Source organism: Zootoca vivipara, chromosome 7 (genome assembly GCF_963506605.1).
Source record: "Zootoca vivipara chromosome 7, rZooViv1.1, whole genome shotgun sequence".
Taxonomy (NCBI): Eukaryota; Metazoa; Chordata; class Lepidosauria; order Squamata; family Lacertidae; genus Zootoca; species Zootoca vivipara.
The window spans coordinates 54,705,772-54,724,708 of record NC_083282.1 but is presented as its reverse complement, the minus strand read 5'-3'; the positions used below and the strand labels follow the sequence as shown (position 1 = coordinate 54,724,708).

The 18,937-nt window shown below is 43.9% G+C and overlaps 1 protein-coding gene and 1 long non-coding RNA gene across 13 annotated transcripts in view; one reads left to right on the top strand and one right to left on the bottom strand.

The window, feature by feature from the left end:
- Positions 1–3,774: 3,774 nt before the first annotated feature.
- On the bottom strand, positions 3,775–4,957 carry LOC132592503 (uncharacterized). The gene is made up of 2 exons (XR_009557972.1): positions 4,727–4,957; positions 3,775–3,887 (listed from the first exon to the last, which is right to left on the bottom strand). It is a non-coding gene; the product is annotated as an uncharacterized LOC132592503 (long non-coding RNA).
- Positions 4,958–10,912: 5,955 nt separating this feature from the next.
- The window catches only part of PLEKHA6 (pleckstrin homology domain containing A6), a 191,605-nt gene continuing 183,580 nt past the window's right edge, over positions 10,913–18,937 (top strand). For 4 of the 12 annotated variants that reach the window (XM_060277078.1, XM_035122761.2, XM_035122760.2 and 1 more), the window contains exons 1-3: positions 10,916–11,468; positions 13,660–13,736; positions 16,034–16,091. In XM_060277078.1, coding sequence (XP_060133061.1) covers positions 11,383–11,468; positions 13,660–13,736; positions 16,034–16,091 — 221 coding nt within the window. In that variant the 5' untranslated portion in view covers positions 10,916–11,382. Of the gene's footprint in view, positions 11,469–13,659; positions 13,737–16,033; positions 16,092–18,937 lie in introns of all 12 variants that reach the window. The other 8 variants (XM_060277077.1, XM_060277076.1, XM_060277075.1 and 5 more) reach the window with 5 other exon arrangements.

Below are 18,937 nucleotides of genomic sequence, written 5' to 3'. Positions count from 1 at the left end.
TCTCTGTTTAGTAACATGGAACGCCTCTTGCCATCACAAATGAATGGTTGATCCCAGTTAGCAAATCTTCCTCCTTCTCTTGGCATGGTGTGTGTGTGCGTGTGCACATGCATAAGATTAGAGCTTTCGGTTTATTCTCTTCGACACCTCTTCTGGAAGCACCCTTTCAGCGGTTGACAAACAAGTCCAGTTAGCCAGTTGCTGCCGTCATCTTCTAATTCAATCTGGTCCAGTCTTTCTTCTAAGTGCTGGGCTGTACCAGTCTTCTAGTTAAGAGAAACCTCACCCTGACACTTGCTCATTCTTGAGAACTCGCTCATTCTTCCTCACACCCTTGCTACAACCTAACCCTTTAAATAATGAAGAGCTTGCTCCACAACCCACATGCCATGAAAGTGAATAGGCCAGTTACGAAAATGCTTTGTGCTCATGAGGAGCTGAGCAACATTTTAAGAAGGCATTGCCTTGCATTGAGTCAGATAGGCTTGCTATATTTCAAAAAAGTAAAATTCTTGACGGCCACAAAGTTGTTGAGCTTTTTAAAGGGAATTGGTGATTTAAAGCTGTTTCCAATACTGTACTTTTTCCATTGCAGTGCCATACAACTGGGTTTTCCCTGGCATTTTGCCAATTCTGCGAAAATTCCCCTTGATGCCATTTTTACACCCCAAAATCAAGGCGTGTCAGGAATTTTCCTGACATATGGCAAGCCTAGAGTCACAGCTGATGTCAAATTACTAGAACAGGGCTCACTGATTTGGCATTCCACAGCACTGGTACAAGCAGTGGAAAAGTCCACCTCCATCTTAGCATAGGAGCAGCGGCAGATTAGGGGCTTTCAAATTCCAGCGGCCCCCTGTAGAACGCCAAAATTTGGTGTCCCACCTCTCGCCTTCCATTTTAAGTCATTGTTGCCCCCCCCCGGTGGTGCCCTCTCCTCTCAGTGCCCAGTGCCTTGTGCTCCCATAAATCCACTTCTGATAGGAGACAATGGATTATCCTGTATATTGTGGGTGGGAGTAACTGTCACTGATATGAGAATGTGGACTGATATGAACCACATAGTTGCACAGTTCTCCTGCTGCTCGAAGCGGTCTAGATTCAGGTTGATAGTGAGCTTTCCAGGCAATGCATTTAGGTTACTATTAATTACATTGATATCCAATCTGTTCTCTGAGTTACTCAAGATAATGTACATTTTTATCTCTCCCTGTTTTACATCCACAGCCAACCCTGTTAGGTAGGTCAAGCGGTGGGCTTGTAACAGTCCCAAGGATACCCAGTGAGCTTCATGACTTAGTCAGGGTTTGAACCTGGATCTCCCCAGTCCTAGTCTAACCATCTAATCACTTTGAATGGCCTCTCTGCACCCCTCCACACCAGTGCGACTAAACTGCTCGAACGAATGAAATGAGATTTTTTAAAACCAAAAACAACAAAATAGACGTTTTTGTCCTTGCATTTCTATATGAGTTGAAATATAACAGCGCACACGAAGAATGTGTCAAAGTCCTTCACAATCCTATGCGTTGTTTACTCAGTACCGCCTCTTTAGTGTTGATATTGGATTAGATTAGGATACAACTTCAGGGTGCATAATAAACATTAACCCTCCCCAATGATTCATCCTTGCAAATGCCCCTCTAGTTCCGCCCACTTTCAGCCAGGTTTCAGTGGTAAACTCAAGAGTTCTTGGGGGCAGACGCCCAAGACCCCACTTAGTAGAAGGTACTTAACCACACACCAGGACTGGTTTGTCATGTTTTGAAGTATGTGAAGCATTATGTTTTACAATTTAAAGATCCCACCCTTAAGACCACTAAAGTACAGTGGCTACCTACTGCAACACAACTATGGCTCATCTGGTTTATAAGCTTATCTGTTGGAAACCTCCTTCCTTAGAGGTTTTTAAGCAGAGGTTGGATGGATGCTTTAGCTGAGATTCCTGCATCGCAGGAGGTTGGACTAGATGACCCTTGGGTCCCTTCCAACTCTAAGAGTCTATGAAAACAGTAACAAAATAAATGAATAGAGGAGCATGGTGGGATTTATCAGAGAGATGCATTAATCCCACAGTTCCATGCACTAGTTGTCTTCTGAAAATTCCCTCAGGTCCCCACTACCGGTATTATGTTACAAGGAAAACATGGTGTTGTGATCCTTAGGTTTGCTTCGGAACAGGTAGTTCCACCATCAAGGCTTAAGGACTACAATAGGGACACATCATGGCAGTTATCTCGTGCCTTTTAAACACACCTTTGTTGCATGCATGCTGTATTTTTACATATGCTTATTATAAATGCAACGTAATGCATGAAGCATCTTGGGGATCTTGAAACTGGCCTTGTATCACTCAGCACTGGCCTGTCTTTGACAGGGTGGAGTGGGAAGAAGAAGCTCTCTTGATTTAATACTGGTATAGACACATTGTGACGGCCAAGCCTCAAGATCTCCCTGGTTTTGACTGGTGTATTCTTACTGGCAAAATTCTGCCTGTGCCCTCCAGATGGCCAGTAAGAATTCAGAGTGCTTTCTATTGGACAATTGCAACTGACAGCCTTGCTGTGGTCTAAACCACTGAGCCTCTTGAGCTTGCCGGTTTGAATCACCGTGACCGGGTGAGCTCCCATTGCTCAGTCCCAGCTCCTGCCAACCTAGCCGTTCGAAAGCACACCAAAAAGTGCAAGTAGATAAATATGTACCACTCCGGCAGGAAGGTAAACAGTGTTTCCATGTGCTGCTCTGGTTTCAGTGTTCCGTTGCGCCAGTCATCCTGGCCACATGACCCTGTTATAAAATCATATTGGGGGGGGGGTTGCAGGACACCATTATTAATGAACAGAGAGGGGTGACAGAATTTGACAGCTGCAATACCCAGAATCCTGTTCAATGCCATCTTCCCTGTCTCCCCACCCCTCCTGCTAGGACGAGACCCTGCCTGAAGGAAGGCTTAAGGATCTGCATATGCACAACAGTTAGCATAAACTCACACATTTCCCCTCTCCACCTCCCCTCCGCCCAGAACAAAACAATGTTTCCAGAAGAAGGGGGGGGGGGGAAACCGCCCAAATCCAAAGTGACACTTTTCTATTCAAGTTAATAATACAGCCTATTATATGTTCTCTTACCATGAAATCTCTATCCGCTGCCTCTGTATTAGAATTGCTGTTTTATATCTTAGAACTGTATATGTCAGGACTGCTACCTTTTAATTAGAAATCCCTGTATTAGGTATGTTTTCCAGGTATATTTTCTGTATGAACCCTGTATGATCCCAACCCACCTGAACCTTGCCCTACTACCACCCTACACCCATTCAAGGACACACGGACAATAGAGGGATTAGCTGGAACAACTTTATTCAAATAAATTGCCATCCTCTACGTAGCCCACCCTTCCATGGCCTGGAGGAAAACACCTGCCGGGCGGACTTCCACCCCACGGAAATCGCCAGGAACTGCCCCACCTCTGCACCCATCTCGACTGATTGCCCCTCCTGCCAAACAACAGGGAGCACCATCAGCGACAGGAGAAGAGCAATTGACACCCCGCCATCTGAAAGAAAAAGTCATCTCCCCACCCAGCTAATCCAATCACCACCCATCCTCCTTGTCCTTCCCCTCCCTCCCAGTCCAGGGATTTTCACGCAGGGACAGGAGGGCATAAAAAGGGGCTTCACCATTTCCCGGGGTTCCTTCCTTCTTTCCAGAGGCAGGGACCCTACAGCTGTAGCTTTGCATTCTGCAATAAAGGGATCAGTTTGTTTTTCCTGGAGGCTTCCGGTTCAGCGCCAGCGCCGATCGGCGGGGTCCCGTCTCGTCTCTGAGACGGCCCGTCTCTGCTAGGAGTGGGGAGGGCAGCGAGAGCGACGCTGCGCCCCTTAGAACCTCGGGAAGGGCTAAGGATTTTGGGCATAATATTGAATATGACGCGTGGTTGAAATTATGGAACCAAACAATAAAATTTACAGCATGTACTGCTTTGAAAGAGAATGTTTGGAAGATGATGTATAGATGGCATTTAACTCCAGTGAAATTAGCAAAAATGTATAGAATGAGTAATAGAATGTGCTGGAAATGCAATGAAAAGGAAGGGGACTTTTATCATATGTGGTGGAAATGTGAAAAGGTTAAAGGATATTGGGAAATGATATATAACGAACTGAAAAAGATATTTAAGTATACCTTTCCCAAAAGACCAGAGGCCTTTCTGTTAGGACTGATAGGCCAAGAGATAACTAGGGAGGACAGTACCCTTTTCCTGTATGCGACAACCGCGGCGAGGACACTACTAGCCCAAAAATGGAAGACCCAGGACTTACCGACAATTGGAGACTGGCAGACAAAAATGATTGAATATGCAGAACTAGCGAGACTGACTAGCAGGATTCGAAACCAGAGGGAGACAAGGTTTCTAAGGGATTGGAGTAAATTTGTGGACTATATGGAAACGAACTGTAAAGGTTTAATGACACTTGCAGGCGTGAAATAAATCCTACGAATTGACTCTAAAGATTAGATATAAAGGAACTGCGAGATAAGAATTGATTAGAAAACCTTTTGAGGGGAGGGAGGGAAGTCAAGCTCGGCGGAGCATGTTTTTTGGTTAAGAATAATAAGATTGGTAAAAAGAGGGATGTATGTATTTTTGAATGTTTGTTTGTTTTGTATAATGTTTTAAATGTGTTTATTTTGGAAAATTTAATAAATAATTACAAAAACAGAACCTCGGGAAGAGCGTCCCGGGGGCGAATTTTGCTCGGCAGAGCCCCAATCCGGACTCCCCAACTCTCCGGCAAGCTCTAATAAGAGCTCCGGAGCGAGGAGGGTAGAAGTCGCGGGGGCCATCTTGAGCGACAACGTTACCCTAGCGGAGAGAAGCTTCAAGCCGAAGGCGGAGAGCGCTGGATTCTTCTGAAAAAAAACGATTGGAAGTAAGAGTGTAAGTAATCTCACGATTTGGATTATAAAATAATTTGGATTTGGGAGAGAGGGGAAAAAAGAGGAAGCCACACCCCCCCACCGGCAACCTAAGAGAAGTAAATAGAAACCCGAAGCCGCAAATAGAAGATTTCAACTTAAAAGGTTCCCTCAAAGGCATCAAAGAGGATCTCCCCTAGATGCAGGGTAAAAGGGGAGAAAGACTGCGGTGGTGAATACCCTGCAGAAAGAGGTTAAGATCAAGAAAGACCTTTCTTTTCCCCGGGAGCCGGCAGCCCAGACAACCCAGTGAGCTGATCAGGATCTATAAGTGGAATTTTATTTTTATTTCTATTTTTGGACTTTCTGGAAATCCTTTTTTGATTTATATGCTTTTGAAATGTGAGTCTGAACTTTATTTCTAATAAGATTTGGAGAATGCAGCCAGCTTGTTAAAATGGAGTCGAGAAAATAAACTGTGACCATTTTCCACCCCATGTGACAAGTTTTGACCTTGACAGGATTGAACTATGTCAACAAAAAGGTATTCGCCTGAGTTCCAGCGGACTGTTTTGACCATAATGTGGGAAGTAAGAATAGGACTATGTCAAGAGGAGACACAACAGCAAGAGTTAAAGCAACAATTCCAGATGGTGATGGCAGAATATGACTTCTTAGAGGATGAAGCTACTGAAACTGAGGAAGACGAGTGTGAGAATGATAGTGACAGTGATTTGGAGGATTTTGACAATGATGGGGACGGTGACTTGGAACGAAAAGATGAAGATGAGGACTGTGACAATATAATACAAAATGAAGCCCACCACGAAAGAAAAGATGATTTTACTCTACAAAAAGTCAGGTGGAGTGCCCCTCCTTTGAGGGGGGTACGATTGGATTTACTGGAACTCCAGAATACCCACAGGGAAGAGGGAAAAATAAGCAGAGAAGAGAAGAAACTCAGGGGTGCTGTATGGAGGCCTGGATGGCAAAATACTGCAAAAAGGGGGTGGGGTGAAGGGAAAGTGAGGTTGTGATTAATAGGATGGATTATTAGGATTAAAACTGGACTGCTGACTACGGAACTTGCTGGATTGGGGGGTTGGAGCCGGAAATTGGGGATGAAAGGTTAGATTGGGAATAGTTATAGTTTAAAAGTGAATTGATTTTGGAAAAAGGTGAAAATATGGAGGCTTATAGAGGGGGGAAAAATTAGGCACGGGAAGAAAAAATGGGAGTTTGATTTTTCAGTGATTTGGATATTTGGTGAAAATGATAATAGTCAAGTTTTAAAGTAGTATAAGGTATAAAGGTAATTATTTCATAGAATAAGAAACTGTTGAAGAGGATAAAAAAGGGATGAAAACCGGGGAAGGGGGGAGGTTGGGGAAGCCCACAAAATATGGTTTATTAATTATGAATGGAAAAAAGATTATTTTTGTTTTGTTTTCTTTTTTCTTTTTTGTCTCTTTTTTTGTCTCGTTTTTTCTTTTTTTTACTCTTTTTTGGTATGAGAACAGATGGTTGGATGGATGCCTTCCTGCGTACTGCCCTGGTTTCCTGGAGCTCTCTGGTGGCAGGGGGGGGGGGCTTTGGGGGCAGGGGAGGGGGAGGAGGACAGAAATCCAACCATAAAATGGACCATCTCTGACTGTTCACCTGCGTGGGATACTTCTGTGGCAGGGGAGGACCCATGGAGGGGGGTGGGAAGAAGGTGGAAAAGGTGTTCATGTATGTACCGTTTTTTGTAATTTGTAAAATCAATAAAAATTATGTTTTAAAATAAAAAGTTTGTTTTTCCTGACAGCATCGTGTGGTCTCTGTCATTTTCCCGGCGGAGCTGAACTTAGTGCAAATTTTGGAGCTTCCGACCCGCGTCTGTCCTTCTTAAAAGGCAACGCATTTTGGGGTACATTTTTTCATAACAACCCAGAAAAACTCTGCGGACAACTGCCGGCTCCCTCAGCCTGTAAAGCAAGATGAGTGACGCAACCCCAGAGTCATCTGTGATTGGACTTAACTGTCAGGGGTTCTTTACCTTTACCTTTTAGTGCTGGCATAGTGGTATAGGCAAAATAGGCATTGTGTGCATGCAGCATCATAGAGTCGTCACTCTGGGGCACAGTGCCAATCTGAAGATTTCAATACCCTGCCACTGTTGTGTCCTCTTACTCACTCTCTCTTTGCAAATAACCTCAACTTGTTAAGGAAGTTACTCAAAGGAGCAAAACTCATCTGAAAGCATTTGCATAGCCAGCCTTATAGAAAATGAAACTTTGTGTGTGGTGTTTTTTTAAGAGGTTGCTTTAAAAAAAGAAAGAAGCAGAATAGCATCAGGATGGATTATGAGATAATCCCTTGTACTGCTGATGTTGCAGAACAATTTATGAATTGCAGCTAAGCTAAAACAAGAAGGGGAGAATCTGTTCCAAAGGCAGCGTAGCTGCAATATTACTCGGTTATGTTCTCTGTTTCTTGCATCTTTAAAAACACCACAGCAATTTAATTTGGCAAACTTCTTCATGAAAGTTCATTCTTAAACCAAAATCACAAACCAACAGTTTTGATCTTAAGGAGAAATGGTGCTTATATTGCCCCCCCCAAAACAAACAAACAAACCCTGGTATGCTAGGCTGAGAGTGTGGGGTGATTGTGTTCTGATTTATAGCTATTCTAGAAGCAACAGTTGGACACCCAGATTTTGACAGCAGTCATTAGCTGCTAATGATCTAGAATGTGTAATGTGTGTGTGAGAGAGAGTTCATTGTATGTCTAGCATGTATTAAGCAGAAATATCCATAAGGCAGTTTAGAAAGAAACCCCCCCCCCACACAACCATGTTAGAGTTAGTAATTAAAGAGAATTGTAGAGCAGATCAAATTGCAAAAAACTGGTTTGTGAACAGGCATCTAGCCAATTTTAAACAAACCATCCAAAAGTGACAGTGTATGCTCAGGGTTAGAGGGATATTGGGAAGTTCTGAAATTTAAAGTCTACCACTCATACAGGAAGGGATATGTTTCCCCTCTGATTAAAATTAAGGATGTGCTAAAGAGGGGGAAGGGTTAGTATATAATAGTAGAACTGGAAGGGGCCACAAGGGTCATCTAGTCCAACCCCCTGTAATGCAGGAATCTTTTGCCCAATATGAGGTTCGAACCCAGGACCCTGAGATTAGGAGTCTCGTGTTTTACCAACTGATCTACCCAGCTAAAGGAATCCATGGACCTAATATCCTGTTTCAAAATATGATACTTAAAAAAATAATAGAGCTAGTATGTGTTCATCCATTAATCCTGACGATCACTCAGAACCTGTAGCAACTGGACATTTGAGTTCCCATTGGACAGGGGTTGAACCTAAAGCTCCACTGGTACAAGCTAAGCCTTGTTAATGCACTAAATACATGTGGGCACTTAGGGCAGTTCCTATGGAGCTTGCCAGAGGGCTTAGTCACGTCCATTATACTACATCAGTAACATTGTATGTAGACAGATGTTGGCAGGACTGGTTCATAGTTTGGGTTATATGTCATCATGACTCATCAGCTTTCTTTATTATCCTCAATTCTATGAAACTCTGTACAGTTTTGAATGTGGGAATTTGTAAACTATCCATTAATGGACTCATGCAAAAGAGTGGTGTCCAAGATTTGGTACCCAAGTGGTATCTTTAGTTCCACTGGGAAATGGGGCAACTGAGGTTTGATACATATTCCTGGCCAGAAGCATCCAATATGATGGGGTGTTGCTACTGGTGTGTTAACTGCTCCTTAGCTGGATCTTGCAGGGGCAGGGCAGGGTGAGGTCACAGTTGTAGAGGTACCGGTATACTGGTAGAGACACTCCAGTGCTTCTGCTGGTGTGCCCACACTCCGCCGCCCCATCCCAATAAACAGCAGCAATGTTTTGTTTTGTTTTGTTTTATTGGGTTTTAAAAACAAGAATAATGTTATACAAATAAGTATACCAAATTTTCCCATGTCATAAAATAGCATAATAAATGTGGAAAATATCTACAACATATGTTCCATTATTAGTGGTCAATGTATAAGTTCTTGGTTTATGAACTGGAGGAAGAAGAAGAAGAAGAAGAAGAAGAAGAAGAAGAAGAAGAAGAAGAAGAAGAAGAAGAAGAAGAAGAAGAAGAAGAAGAAGAAGAAGAAGAAGAAAAGGGGGGAGTGGTGTGGTGTGGTTGTGCTTCTATTATTCTACAGTACTTAGTGTGTGTGAGGGGTTGTGTCAGTGTTACTTGGGTTCTCCTACTATTCACTTGTTGTATTTCCTTGGTGGTGAGAGAGGTTGGGTGTGGCTGGTTGTCTTTGGTTGGCTGTAGTGAGAATTGTTTTTGTGCGCGAGCGAGGTGAGAGTGTGTATTTTTGAATCAGCTTAGCCAGATTGATTTGTATGCTGTCGGGGGATTTAGCAGCAGCAATGTTGATGTCAGGAGGATGGGTCTTAAGCAGTGCTCCCTCCCCAACTCTAAGCACTACTGCTCATAGCCATTGGGCATAAGCATCTAGAAAAGGGGTAGTCAACCTTTTTATACCTACCGCTCACAAATGCAGCTTCCTTGATGGTAACATTTCCTTACCGCCCACCAGTGCTCGATGGAAGGGGGATTCAGCTTGTGCTGTAGAACCCCCTCCCGCCCACCTAGAATCCTGAAACGCCCACTAGTGGGCAGTAGGGACCAGGTGGACAACCCCTGATCTAGAGTAACTCATTTTTTCTTCTAGAAGCCTGCAACAGTAGCAGTACAGGCAGAAATTGAACTATTGATGTTCTTCCCCCATTGCTACACCTCCATAAAGGAAAAAAAATGCCCCTTGCTAGTCTGCTCTGTCTGTTGCACAGCTTTCAAATGGAAAGAAACCATGGCGCGCGCGGTGGGGGGGGGAGTGTTCTTTTCTGAATTCTGGTAACTCTGGTAAAACATGCTTTAGAAATGTTTAAGGTTCTGTGGTAATCTGTAATGGTACTTAATTGCAAACGTAATTTAGCACAGATTTCTAAATGCATTTTTAAATGATGTGTTCAGGTGAGCTGAGGGTGCTTCCACACTGTTGTTGTTGGATGAATGCCCAATAAACACACAATCTGGACGTGGCCTGACTTCACCACTCACACAGATATCCTGCACTCACTAGTGTGGACGGAACATAGCGAGAAACACCAGTGCTATGCCTCTGAATTGTGGAGAAATAAAGGCAATTCCGCACATAGCTTAACAGCAGAAGAGCAATGAATGGGTTGTGTTGGGTGCCACCAGTCTAGAAGCACATACCATATATTTAAAGCATGTTTCAATCACGTGGCTTTCCCCTTAAAGAATCCTGGAAAATACGGTTTTGCTAAGAGTGCTGGAACTTATAGCTGTGTGAGGAGTAAACTACAGTTTCCAATATTCCTTGGGGGAAGGCCGCATGCTTTAAGTGGATGCTGTGGGTGTGACCTTAACCACATGGCTGTCTATTAAAAGAGCTATAATCTTACAATTAAGCATCATTTTGAAACAAAAACAAACACCACCATGCTGTGTGTTTATTGGACATCTTCCCCCACACCCAACAGCTGGGCCATATTCCAGTAGCTCTGGGCAAACTGGTTTGTGCCAGTCTAAACAGGGGAGCAGATACCTGTGATCTGTGATGATGCTTCAGCAAAGCAGCCTTGCCACGTGGTTATGCCTTGCTCCACTAGTGCTCAGGTGTCTTCTCCTCCTGGATTAAGTGCACTAGTGAGGCTGTCCTTCTCCCTTCCTGGTTGTGGTAAAAGAGCTTGGAAGACATGCCCCTGGTGATAAGCAGGCATTTATGACCTCTTCCTCCTCCCTCCCTCCCTCCCTCCCTCCCTCCCTCCCTCCCTCCCTCCCTCCCTCCCTCCCTCCATGGAGGGGAAGTTCTCAAACCCCACCTTTCCTGGTGAATAAGCTCTAATTGATGACTACGGTGAGACAGAAGATGCCTCCCGCTTTGGAAGGCGAGAACCACAGACACGGTACTCAGTTTGCAGCCCGGCAGAACTCCCTCACTCCTCACTCAGAGTTAATTTGTGGTAATTAGATTGAGTAGGCAGTGGAGGAAAGAAACTGCCTTCTCAAACCGTCAGGCAGTTTTAGCATGTTTACCCTTGCTGCTGCTGCTGCTGGAGAGAACCCTGTGGTGCTCCAGGTTTTTGGTGGAAGATCAACAAGCAGGTCTTGGAAGGGTTAACCAGCCGCTGTGTTTTTCTTCCCTCCTGGGCTATTTGCAGCAAAACAAGAGTTTCTGTGGAAGGGCTGGGCAGCTTGCATCCTGGTGGGACTGGCTCAGGTGGGCTGGGTATCTGTGCTCTCTTGACTAGGCACCCCAGCCACTGTTCTTTCCTGCTGAAAGCAGGGGGGCAGGGGTAAAGAAGGGAGCAATTTTGGCTCTTTTTCTTCCCTGTTCTTGGTGGATTTTGCAGTGAGTGGAAAGGGCTTTATGGCCACCGAGGACATTGACTGGCTCGACCTGCCTGGCAGGTGGACTTACGGAGTTTGCAGAGACGGGAGAATCTTCTTTATCAAGTACGTTCAGTTCTTGCTCTGTTGTTGTTTGTGGTTTTCCTGCAGCTGTGGATGGTTGGAGGAGTCCCTGTTTGTAGCCAGCTGCCGGTGCTTAGACTTCTGGGCCAACTCTTCTGTGGGAATGGCATGTGTGTTTGTGGAGAGACAATCCGAAAGAATGCTAACAGTCCACACAAGAGAAGGGCAGGATTGGGCTTTAAATCACTGCACAGAGCAAGGGGTCGTAGGCCACTTTGGCAAATGGCACTTTATTTAGTTTCATTTCATAAAACGTATACACCACTCGTTGGTAGAAAACCTCAAAAAGTTTGCAAAAAAGAGAGAACAATAAAATTATCAAAAAGAAACATGAATACTTGCAGCCTGATCCTTAGCACATAGCTGCCAAGTTTTCCCTTTTCTCGCGAGGAAGCCTATTCAGCATAAGGGAAAATCCCTGTAAAAAAGGGATAACTTGGCAGCTATGCCTTAGCACAATCACTTGGAAGCAAGTTCCGTCAATTCTAAGCATGTGATTGTAAATGTATTTTGGGATTCCAACTCTAAACTGCATTTTGAATTTCTGTTTATATGATCTGAATACAAAACTTTCATTGGGGAGAACCTGCTGGCTCTTTCCTGTTTTGCATACTGCGTCTGCATCACTGATGTTCATTGGCATTTCATACTAAAAGAAAATTTAAAAATGCCCTTAGTCTAGCTTGTGAAATGTTCCTTACCTGCTGCTGTAGGCTTCTCAGGCTGCTGTTTCTCGTTGCCCAGACAGCATCCCATGAACTAAGCTGTGAACCAGGAAGTCCCCAGTTCAAATCTGGTTTCTGTCACAAGATCACCAGGTGGCGTTGGGCAAGCAACTTTTTCTCAGCTTCTGCCCTGATGTCTGCAACACAGGGATGACAAAGCTGACCTACTTTGCAAGCTTGTTGTCAGGATTCCTGAGAATATAGAATCTGTAAAAAATTAAACATTCTAAAGCTGTTGTTGTTGTTTAGTCGTTTAGTGACCCCATGGACCATAGCACGCCAGGCACTCCTGTCTTGCACTGCCTCCCGCAGTTTGGTCAAACTCATGTTCGTAGCTTCGAGAACACTGTCCAACCATCTCGTCCTCTGTCGTCCCCTTCTCCTAGTGCCCTCAATCTTTCCCAACATCAGGGTCTTTTCCAAGGATTCTTCTCTTCTCATGAGGTGGCCAAAGTATTGGAGCCTCAGCTTCAGGATCTGTCCTTCCAGTGAGCACTCAGGGCTGATTTCCTTCAGAATGGATAGGTTTGATCTTCTTGCAGTCCATGGGACTCTCAAGAGTCTCCTCCAGCACCATAATTCAAAAGCATCAATTCTTCGGCGATCAGCCTTCTTTATGGTCCAGCTCTCACTTCCATACATCACTACTGGGAAAACCATAGCTTTAACTATACGGACCTTTGTCGGCAAGGTGATGTCTCTGCTTTTTAAGATGCTGTCTAGGTTTGTCATTGCTTTTCTCCCAAGAAGCAGGCGTCTTTTAATTTCGTGACTGCTGTCACCATCTGCAGTGATCAAGGAGCCCAAGAAAGTAAAATCTCTCACTGTATCTAAATTAAATATTGCAATTGCAAGTGGAAACTTCACCAAAATGTTGCAGTATGGAGTGGTCTGTTTGGTTCTTTTCCAGGATATTCCATTCTACCATCACACCATTTTTCATCTTTTCTTCATCAGTCAAATCAGCTTCCTGTGCCCGTTAAGCAGGCTCAACCCCCATTACTCTCCCTGTGGTAGGTTCCTTCTTGTGTGTAGATTATGCCATTTTTGCTAAGTAAGGTTCCACACTTCCATAATGAGTTCACTCTTTGTATACGGGATACATTTTCCCTTGCCCTTCAGGCATTTCAAGGTGACTTGGGTGATGTTCTCCTCCCCCCTGGCACACAGCAGACTGCCAGTCTATGGCTTAATTTTTGGCAAAGGTGTCAGAGTTTAAAGTCAGGGAGCCCACACGTACCGGTAGCACATTTTATTAAGCTATACAGCTGTATTTCTCCTTCTAGTAGCCAGTGCAAAGTCAGTCTTAAGTCTACCCTACTATAAATGCTCTCCTGTATACCAAAGTGTAACAATCTGGATTACTCTTGGCCCTTGGGTTGTGGATGTTCCTTGAATATGGTGATAATCCTTAAACTTTCTAAGTGTGATTGTTTTGCCCTTTGCAGTGATGAAACAAAATCTACTTGCTGGACACACCCAGGCAGTGGTTGTCCCGTCCAGAGTGGCCATTTTACTTGGTCAGGTAAGGAGATGCTATTACTTCCAATGCAATAGTTGTCTTCTTCTGTTGATAATTATCCTCCCTTCTTCTCACTGACAGAACATCTTTTGGCCAACACTATTTGTCTTAGAATAGTATCTGATGTTTCTGATGTTTCTTTCGGAGAGGTGCTGGAAAATATTAGGAATCCAAGGCTAAACTGATGAACATTGGTTCAATAAATGCAACTTGCTTATGCAATGATAACACATGTACTTTATTTTGTGTGTGGTGCATCAGGACATAAGTACATAGCACCCTCATAGAAAAGATGTCCATTATTCAGGTGTAAAAGACTCTACTTCGGTTGAGGAGAATCTGCAAGCAGTAGGCTGATGACACAGGAGAGGGACTTTATCTGTAGTGATGCCATGATTTTTCCAGTTTTAAAAGTTTTGTTGAGAAAGATTAACTTTGTTGATTAGTGCTGAATGTATTGAGGAAAGACAGATAGTATGGTTAAAATGCACATTCCATCCACAAGTGTTTCCATGACCTTTGAAATCCCCTTCAGTGACAAACGTTTTAAAAGTCTCATGCAATATGCAGAATCAGACAGACACAGATACTAGAGTGTATTGGGTTCAGCTTATGGGAGTGGAGTGCTGTAAGGTGAAGCTGGCTGCAAATAAAAATATTGCTTGGCTGTACGTGGACTGAGAGGAGCGTAGAAGCTGCTGGCATGGATGTAAAAAAACGAATTGAGCTTTCCATCAGTTTTACAAGCCATATCAGAGAAAGGAAGATTCAAGCATTCCAATATGGTTGGAGGAATCCAGTGGGGCCTGCCTGTTAACAGCAAAACCACAAAATATATAATCAAAATAAAAACAACAACCCAATACCCATTTGAGAAACCACCATTTATGGCACAATGCTATGTACACTTAGCAGATAGATGCACAAAAAAGTAATATCAATAACAGCATCAACCCTCCGCCAACAAAACTCTAAACCAGGCATCCCCAAACTGCGACCCTCCAGATGTTTTGGCCTACAACTCCCATGATCCTTAGCTAACAGGACCAGTGGTCGGGGAAGATGGGAATTGTAGTCCAAAATATGTGGAGGGCCAAAGTTTGGGGATGCCTGCTCTAAACAGTACCCCAGCCCAAGGGTCTGTTTAGCAGCCTCAGCTTTTGCAGCTGGAGGTCAATCAGGTGGTACCTCAGGTTACAGATGCTTCAGGTTACAGACTCCGCTAACCCAGAAATAGTACCTCGGGTTAAGAACTTTACTTCAGGATGAGAACAGAAATTGTGTGGCAGCAGTGGGAGGCCCCATTAGCTAAAGTGGTACCTCAGGTTAAGAACAGTTTCAGGTTAAGAACGGACCTCCGGAACGAATTAAGTTCTTAACCCGAGGTACCACTGTACTCTGGTGTACCATTTTGAAAGTCAAATGCCAGCACGTGATTTGGGAGAGGAGAGTACAAAGATGGGTCGGTTTCAGGTGAAATTTCCTGAGATGCAACATTCCACACAGCTGAAAATCAGGTTTGTAATTGGGAAGCAGAAGAGTTGTCAGACAGGAAGGCCTCTTTCATCGAGGATCCCACTCCCTCCCTCCCCAGGGTTCACCTGTGGCTGTCCTTTCGAATATAAACTGTGAAAGTTGGGGGTGGGGAAAAAACATAGCCATACTACCCTTTGCAAATTTTATTCTACAGAAGACTCTTCTGAACTAACACTCTGCCCTGAAGACAGGCAGTCTACATTTGAGTTTTGGGTCCAGTCAGGAAACCATTTCAGATTCCAATGGGGGGATTTTAGTATGTGTTCGGGGTGGAGGAGAGCAACAATATTTTTAAAATATTAACAAATTCTAGTACACTTGAGGTGAAATACCGGTAGTAACAAAAAAAAAGTGCACCCCCAACAACAGCTGGTGCTGTTCTATGGTGACTCATTATATCCCACCCTGTGTAGATTTTTCCAAGGCACGGTTGTCAGGTGTCTTATTTTTACCAAGGGCAGGCCTCTATTTGAAAGAGTCCTCTGTTCAAATATGGTAAACCTACCTGATCCAAATCAATTGCTTTTTGAAAAATTAAAATAAGTCAGGCGATCCAACTCTGGATCTCTTGCAGAACATTTAGTTTGCCCCTCAATGTGTAGAACTGCTATGCTGCCGGCCAGAGATATATATGGTAGGTCTTCCTCCTTAATAATGTCACCCCTATAGTGACTAAAATGGGGGGCCTCCCTGCCCACTCTATAAAACAAAGAGTTCCCCACTTCTAATGAGTGTCTGATGCCTGCTTTGTCTTTTTTTTTCAGAGATGCCCAAAGGCTGGGAGATGGACACCATGTCAAATGGAGCTATCTTTTTTATCAAGTAAGTTAGTTGCTAATTTTTAGGATAAGTCAAGATGATGGTCATACTTCATCCAGTGCTGTTTGGTGTTTTAGCACTGATGGGGTTCATCTCCTCTCTTTTCTTATTGCAAGGGGAGCCAGGATGGTGCCCTCCAGAAGTTTTGGACTACAATTCCCATCAGTCCCAGCCACCATGACTATTGTCCAAGGATGATGGGAGTGGTAGTACACAGTGACTGGAGGACATCCAACTGTCTACTCCTGGCTTATCTGTTATAGGAAGGCTTGTTAACATATTTTTATTGTGGTTAACCACGTTGGGTGCTTTGTGTAGAAATACACTGTATGAATTAAGATAAATACATTTTAGCATCTTGTCCGGCCTGCATTCTCCATGGCCTTCCCTTCTGGAACCTATTTTGGCTGCTACATTCCTCCCTGGAGCCAGCTGGCTTCATGTCAGGGAGTTCATGTATTCTTCAGTAGAGCTCATAAAAGACCTTGTTCAGTTTCCAGAGCAGTAGTATAAAATACATTTGTTTGCATTCCAGAGTAGTGTCTTCATGTTCTTGATCTCTCTACATGTGAAGTAATTTTCCACAAGGTGGTGCCAAAGCTCATGATTTATACAAAAAGAATGGTTGGGTCATTGACTTTCTGTCACTTGTCTAGAGCGGAAGGTGTTCAGCGACCAACTTTTGCAATGGTGTTTATTGTGCAGAATCTGTATACTGTGTGCTGCTCTTTTCTTGAGTAAGTCTAAGGTCTTTCTGTTTATGCCAGATTAAATGACTCGGGATTCTCAGTTTATCCTTTATTGCACTTATATGCCACTTTTCCTTTAAAGAGCTCAAAGTGGCATGCATACATGGTTCCTTCCTGTTTTCATTAGCACAACAACCCTGTGAGGTAAGATAGGCTGGGAGGTAGTGACTTGCCCAAGGTCCCCCAGTGAGCTTCATGGCTGAGTGGGGATTTGAACCATGGTCTTCCACCAGTCAATACTCGAACCACACTGGGTATCAGAATATATTGATAGTGACTCTTCCTTAGTTTTGCACTCACAATCACTAACATGTACTATGTTGCTACTACTACTCTAGAAAACAGGTATGGAGGCCCTGCTATCGATGTCTACTTAGAAACAAGTCCCATTGAGTTAAATGAGACTTGCTCCCAGGTAAATGTATATGTAGGATTGCAGCTCAGTCTGGATCCAAGACCCTGATTTATCATAACCAAAGTTTCTTAAACACAAAATAAATTACTTGGATTTAGAACCTAACCCCATACTGGAGCCCATTCAACAGCTCTAACCAATGTGATCAAAAACTGTTATTTACCTTCACTTGATGTATATAGTAATGTTCCCTTCACTATTTGGTGAGATGATACACAAGGACAACTCAAAATTACAGAGAAGAAATCTCTCTTTTCCTCTGTGTTCCTTCCCCACCCTCACAAGGGACAAACCAACACAGCTGCTAAAACTGTTCACACATAAGTCTAAGCCAAACCATGGCTAAGTGTGAATACAGAGGCATGTGGATACTCAAAATAAAAATCATGCTGCTTTGCTCCTTTCCTTGCTTCTGTGGCTGCCTGGAGCTATAGGCTTAGCATTATATCTGAACCCAGAATCATGGGTTGTCTCCTGCAGACAAACCTCAAGCAAATAACCAGGAGCAAACCACAGCTCATGGTTTGCCAGAAGTGAAACAGTACTAAGTCAAACTGGGGTCTAACTTTGGAAACTGCAGTGGCAGCAGGATCAGGGGATGAGCAAAGCACTGCTATGATTTTTACTGTGAGTAAAACCCAGGACAGGATGCTACCTTGTCATTTGTCTCGGGGAGCAACAGATTTGTGTATTTGTGCTGAGCAATGGTTTAGCGTGATGTAATCCATGAACTGGGCCACAGTTTGGATTGTTTTGGAGTAAAGAAGTTTGCACTAAGTGATGCCCATTGTGTTTAATGGGACTGTTGTGATTTTTTAAGTGAAAAGCTTTGCTGCTTTTTTTTTAAAGACTCCTTTGGCAGCCTGCAAAACAAGGCCTGTTTCTCTCCCTCCTCCTCCTCCTCCTCCTCTCAAGCATGGCTGGCCGAAGCTTTCTTTGGCTGTGTTTAATAGCCAAGTGGGCAGAGAGATAGTTAATTCCTGGCTGCATCCTATCTGCGGTGTGGGAGTGGCTTGGCAATATGGGGCGCAATGGAACAAAGCCTCCAGTGAAAGCCAATCCACTCCCATCATCCCTTAAAGCTTTGAGGGGATTAGAGGCTCAAGAGTGGTTATTTTTCCTTCCTGTGACCCCTCCCAACCCTGTACCATCTGTGGCGCCAGCTCTGACCATTCAGAAAGAGCAGCTAGATGCCAGCCACAGACAGATGCCCCATTCTGAAGGATCTCTCTCTGTAATTGGAACTGCAGGTCTTCTCATAGCCCCTCCAGACATCTTTGGACATTCCTCATGATTTGTGCTCATAATGGTATCAGGGCAGTTATACACAATCCTGTTGTCAATGCTGTTTATGCCTGCAAAGGTTTCAGGGCAGACATACTCCATTTGTAGTTGGTGCATGCTCTATAACAGGCATCCCCAAACTGCGGCCCTCCAGATGTTTTGGCCTACAACTCCCATGATCCCTAGCTAACAGGAACAGTGGTCAGGGATGATGGGAATTGTAGTACAAAACATATGGAGGGCCGAAGTTTGGGGATGCCTGCTCTATAACATCCTGCTCAAATCCTTTAAACTTTTTATATTGGAAATGTTCTGGATTAATTTTTGTCTTGCTTTTCTTGCCCTCTGGGTAGCAATAATGCCGAATGATGCCAAAACAACTAACAGCGTGGCATGCTGTG